This window comes from Haemaphysalis longicornis, unplaced genomic scaffold (assembly GCF_048455015.1).
Source record: "Haemaphysalis longicornis isolate Haplotype H1 unplaced genomic scaffold, Haemaphysalis longicornis Haplotype H1 scaffold_25, whole genome shotgun sequence".
Taxonomy (NCBI): domain Eukaryota; kingdom Metazoa; phylum Arthropoda; class Arachnida; order Ixodida; family Ixodidae; genus Haemaphysalis; species Haemaphysalis longicornis.
In genome coordinates this window covers 5,658,641-5,664,640 of record NW_027526314.1, presented here as the reverse complement: position 1 = coordinate 5,664,640, position 6,000 = coordinate 5,658,641, and the positions used below count along the sequence as shown (strand labels likewise).

The window sequence follows — 6,000 nt, the reverse complement described above, 5'->3', positions numbered from 1 at the left end:
AAGTGCCTCATTGACACTTTCGTGATTAGGACAGTAATTATCGAGTTAGATAATTAATTAGAAATAATTAGTTAAGTCTCATTAACGAAAAAATTAGTCACTGCAAACATTATCCAATAGGTTTTCTTCGAGTTACGCCATTACTCTTTTTTTAAAACTTGGTGCATGATAGCTGGGACACCCTGTATATATATATATATATATATATATATATATATATATATATATATATAGTTAAGAGAAAAGGTTCCTGGCTAGGAGGTTTGCTGTACGATAGAGAAGTCAAACTGAAAAACATAACAACATTTATTCTAACATTTCAACCGGGGTCCGGTCTTTTTCAAATGACTATCTTTGAAAAAGACCGGTCCCTGGTCGAAACGTTAGAATAAATGTTATGCTTTTCAGAACAACATTTATTTTAACGTTTCGGCCGGGGACCGGTCTTTTTCAAAGATACTCTTTTGAAAAAGATCGGTTCCCGGTCGAAATGTTAGAATAAATGTTATGTTTTTCAGTTTGACTTCTCTATCGTATATATATATATATATATATATATATATATATATATATATATATATATATATATATATATATATATATATATGTGTGTGTATGTATACCTAGTCTGGAAACAAAAACTGACACAGAGCGAGAGAAAATAAGGTAAGTAGAGGCAGAGACACACAAGACAAGCATTAAAAAACAAAAGTTAACTGACGTTTCAGGCGAGAAATCGCTGTTTTGTTGCAGAAACAGATACATTTGTTGAAGTGTTTGAAAGAACGAATTGGAGCAAAACATGTGTCCTAGGTGGGATAAGAGACCACGACCTTCGGAATACTGGTCCGATACCATACCAACTGGACTATACCGTGGGTGGGGAAGGAGGGACTATGCTCCCCTCCGCTATCTTGGGATTTTATATGAATGTATTTGGATCCTGTGCGTGTATTTGTATTTGTACCCTTAAGTGAATGTAATTGCATCTATTTGTAGGGAAGGAGAAATATATATTTTGGCACGACAGTGCTGCTGTGTACGTAAGAAAATTCTATTGAGCCTAAAAATTCCTGTATTATGCACTGTCACTACCTCTTAGAGATGCGTTTCGAAGCCTGGTATTGGCAGCAAAACGCGATGGGGCATAATGTACGTTTTGTCTCTGCCACCTTTCAGCAAACACAATGGGTGCGAGACAATACTGGTGTGGTTGTGCGCGCGCCGCTGTTGGCCATACTCCAAGCCGTATCAGCTGATTAACGCGGGCGTTTCCGACGCCGTCATGCGAGGATTTCTCACTGATACAGCACGTGACCTCGCCAGAAGAAGCTTTCCATTATCGCTGAGATGTGATACGGGAAAGAAACTTGAAGCACCGCCGCCGGAGAGAGTCAGTTGCTGCAGGGTTCAACGTTGTACGCGTCTGCTGCCTGCCTGCTTGCCCGTCCGCCTGCTAACCCGGCACAATTGTCCATAGCGTCTGCAGTTCGCGCCAGAGTGAGGGAGCTTCTCAGGGAGAGGCCCTCGTACTCCTACTTTTTTTTTTGACCTCTTTGTTTTTATCGCAGGAGCTGAAGCTCTGAAGCTTCACTGGGCCCACAGTTTCAATTAGGGGTCTTCGTGGGCGTTGAAGCCCGAAAAATTAATCAGCTATGAAGCGAAGTCAAGCGATTTCCTTGGCCGTCATGTACTTGGGCGCTACCGTGCTTTCGGCGCCATCTAAAAGTCCCAAAGCCCCGAGGTGTGGATACGAGGTGAGCGCACGTATTTTTTGCTAAAAGGGCTCAAACCTTTTTTGTTATGGCATTACCGTCGCGGCATGCATGCTTTTTGACTGTGATAACGGAAGGACCAGAAGTTATAAGCATGTCTACCAGAACGGTAACATTTACTGTAGAGTTTTGCCCTCGACGTTGTCTGATATCGCGATAAATTGTTTTCCTTTAGCGATCTCACTTCAAAGATTGCAAAAGAGAGTTTAGTATACTGGGTTGATAATGTTGTAACGAGAATCAAAGCGCATTGTTGATGTGGAGCTCTTTGCCAAGGACGTCCCGTGGCAGAAAGCTCCGTGTTGAAAGACAGTGGTGAAGAAGGTTTGTCGACCGTAGGACAAGAACGGCGATGCGTTACACAGATTTCAAACTGGCGTTCCATTTGCAGTTACGCATTTATCATAATTCAAGTAGCCAGGCCTATAAATTCTGAACTTAATTTCTACTGTAGCACATATTCTTTTATTCCGAAAGGGATTCAAACCTCGGGTAAATTTCCGTGTCGTTCTGTATACGCCCAGCTACCAGCGACTGCTTTGCATGCAGGGACTTTAGTATCTTCTGGCACACTATAGAACAACAACCATATAACAAATGTTATTTTTCCACGAAAGCGCTGTTGTGTTTCGCATCTCTATGCATATTAGCTTTCCATTGCGATTTTGTGAACGCTTTTGTGCGCTCGCCATACAGGAGCTTGTCGGAAAGGACCACGGTTGATATGAATGGTTGTAATTTGTTGGCTCAAATATCTACCACAACATCAACTACTGTTGCACGTCTACCTTTTAAAACTACTGCATAACAGTGCCGAAGTTACGCCTCGGTTGTTGATATGTTTGTCCCACTGCAGCTGCAAATGCGTTTTGGATTTCTCGCGCTAGTTGCGGCGAACATGGTTGTAGAAAGACAGTAGTAACTTTCGTTTCGATACGCGCAGTGTAAAACACCCTATGCCACATTTTTCCGGCAAAAAACGTGACGAGTTTCATCTCATTCAGAATAACAGTTAGTAAGCAGTTTTGAAACTGACTGCGGTACCTCACCATTACCTGAGCCGCATAGGATTTCGGATGAGGGCATGCCACAAGCCGCGAGCACCTTTGCTGAAGCTACGGTGCTTACCGGGGTAGTTCCACCTGCACAGCGGTGGGAGGCAACGAAAACATCATCCCAATGTCTGAATACCGATTACCGCTTTTATTTTTAGGCAGCATCGGAAGAATGTCACGTTAGACGCGTTTGTTGTGCTTGTTTGGTGAGAGCCGTGCAACATGTACACCGCGCTAGGCGCAGGTTGTGAAATGAACTATAATAATGCGAACGCCCGTAATTAAACAAACTAAACTAAATATGCGGCTACAATAAACACACACACACACCTACCAGCAATAATTGTTTCAATGTACCATGCTACACAGAAAACGAGCTGATCTCCTCACCTCCACACACGCTATGCCCAACTCTACAACGGCACGTAGGTAATATCGGCGACCATACACAACAGTACGCAGCCGTTGAAGCAACGTACGCTTAAAACTCTCGCTTCTATACTGCGGCTTAAATCTTCCTTTTACCAACTGCTGTACGTGGTCAGGTGATCAATGCGCAACAGCAGATTAACAGTGTAGAACTCCAAAAAGCGGCCCAAGTAGGTCTAATTTCCCTATATCCGGTCTTGAGTGCACTATGAATTTGCACATTTTGTCTGCGTAGAGCGTGAGAGTGGTTTGTTTAGAACCGGTATGTCGTTTAATGGCGAGTGGACCTCCTTTGTACAATGCCATATCGCAAACTTTCTTATGCAAATAATTTGAATTACCAATTTATAGCTCTCCTAAGGTCAGCATGAAAATGTAGCCCAATAATTTAGAGCTTTCAAGGAATGGTGGGCACAAACATTCGGTGTAACGATTTTATGTTCGCTTGTTGAACGCGAGACCCTTCGTTTCATAGGCTATATTTTAAAGTGTTTCCTCGAATGCTACGTAAACTAGATTTACAGTTCTCTTTAGCGGCTTTATCGGCTGCCCGTCACGCACCGTTGTTTGCCGAATGTTTCTGAAACACCAACGTCTTAGTCGTCAAAATTGAGGAAAACTTTTTAACGTTACAGCCGATTGAGGAAAACGGTTTTCTTTTTGCCGCGAAAACATACGTTTGTGGATTGTGAACAGGTTGGCCTTGGTGTGTGCGTAAGAAAACAATATAATGATGGAGTGAGCTTGTAATTCACTCTGTCACTCACCGCCCTTCCAGTGTGGTCATTCCCCTATAATGAACTTAAACTTCAGTGAGTCTACTGCCTTACCACGCTTCTTGAGGACAGTTTTGTCAAATGATCACAGAAAGCCAATCAACTGACCCAGAATACGCTTCGACGAAAAAAAATGAATCTCCGCTGCGCAGTTACGCCAAAACCACGTTATGTTGGTAACGTTATAAATTATAATATTAAGAATGTTTTTAACGCCATAAAACTCCGCATATCACATTTTTGAGTGAATAGGAAAGTCGGGCTCTTGTTATTCGTCAAATGTGTTTGCTTACAGGTGACGCACAAGTGATAAGTCAGAGTTGTGCAGCGAATGAGTCCCACGAGACATTTGAAGTTTTGCGCGATTTTACGACCTTCTGAATTTTCAACGCCCCGCCAAGTCGCGGCCTTGTCTTTACCCTGCGGGAAGAAATAATGAAATGGTCTATCGCTTATCCCATTGCGTTATAGCCGCAACTTTCTTGTAACTCCTGACGCCACTCTTTCGTCCAATTTGTCAAACCTCAACTGGAATTTCATCCGCTACGTCAAACGAGATTTACCTTGCACGAAGAATAAAGGTAGCACACCATTTCACTCAAAAAAAAAAAAAAACATGCCGCTTGTGCATGGACATGGCGTTTTACGTTGCGCGATGTCCCAGCGTAGATCAAATGTCTGATTGAGGTTGTTCGTTGGGCATCTTTATTTGTCAAAAAGGCGACGTTTAACGCAGTGAGTGCTCGTTGATTTGCAACGTGGAGAAACTGACTTGGGGAAGTGGCGGCAGTATATTAAATTAGGGTTTGAAGCTTAGGTTGCCTGTGGTTGCAAAGCCTTCTCTCTTCCCCACATTTTCGACTAATGTCACAAAGGTCGCACTTTCATTCAAATGACACAGATCTAAACAACACGAGCCTGAAACTGGCTTTCGCTTCTTCTAAAACTGCATTTGTATACTGGTGAAAAAAAAAATAAATCAAACCATTTCATTCCAAGCTTAGAACAGTTACGTTCATTGCGCCAGAATGTGCGGCGCACATTATAGCTGAGGAAGTCTGCGTTGCTGGTGAAAGCAAGAATCCGGATTAAGATGTCCAACAAGTCCGATCCGGATAAGCAATTATCTTTACAGGTTCAATTTGGTTAATCTCGTAAGGGCGGAATAGGCGTTCAAGGGATACAGCTAGACTCTGCAAGAAAGCAGACTGTTGAAAAGGGCAGCTGCTGTTGGTACATCGGTTGTTCCATGTAAATGTTTCCCCACGGCTCTTTTATTATTAGATAAACAAGCCGAAATGTGTAATACAAGTTCTGAGACCCTGAACCGAATGATTCGTGAGCCCAAGCAATCATTTGAGGCCTAGTCGCCCAGTACTGTCATATCATCCTAAGTGCAGGGGCTGCTAGTTAACCGCTAACTTTCTCTTTGCAGAGCTGCCCGGCAACCAAACCGGGAATGCTGAATGTCCACTTGCTGGCCCACACCCACATGGACCTGGGATGGCTCAAGACTGTCGACCAGTACTTCTACGGGAGTGAGTGCCTCTCACGCGTGGAGCTACGTTAGAGCACCTGATACGTTACTGCTTGATCGCAAGCTTGTTTCAAACTATCATTTACATAAAGGGTATCCTTTTACACATTTGTTTTTCGCATGGCGAGGTGCATAGCAGGATCGTATGCTGACGGCCCGGCTCTGCGGGAAATAATCGGCGAAGATTTGATAATCACTCGCTACCCCAAATAATTGTGGTTTCCTTTTTGGATATATTGCGATTTATCTGCAACTTTGTGCACTTTCTACCTTAAACCGAAGTCGATTCTCCGCTAGGTATTATTGCCGCCCTCATGAGTTTCAGTGAACTACGCGCACTAAAATGTATTGCTGATTTAACTAAACTCACCGTAATTTCATTTTTTCACCGTGGACATACTGCATAAACATATCCCAAGACTTTTTTT

The 6,000-nt window shown here is 43.0% G+C and overlaps 1 protein-coding gene across 1 annotated transcript in view; it reads left to right on the top strand.

Moving 5' to 3' along the window:
* Positions 1-1,345: 1,345 nt before the first annotated feature.
* The window catches only part of LOC144172666 (lysosomal alpha-mannosidase-like), a 110,091-nt gene continuing 105,436 nt past the window's right edge, over positions 1,346-6,000 (top strand). Inside the window, exons 1-3 of the mRNA XM_077701307.1 lie at positions 1,346-1,500; positions 1,572-1,757; positions 5,471-5,573. Of these exons, the coding sequence (XP_077557433.1) occupies positions 1,656-1,757; positions 5,471-5,573 (205 nt within the window). The 5' untranslated portion in view covers positions 1,346-1,500; positions 1,572-1,655. The remainder of the gene's footprint in view (positions 1,501-1,571; positions 1,758-5,470; positions 5,574-6,000) is intronic.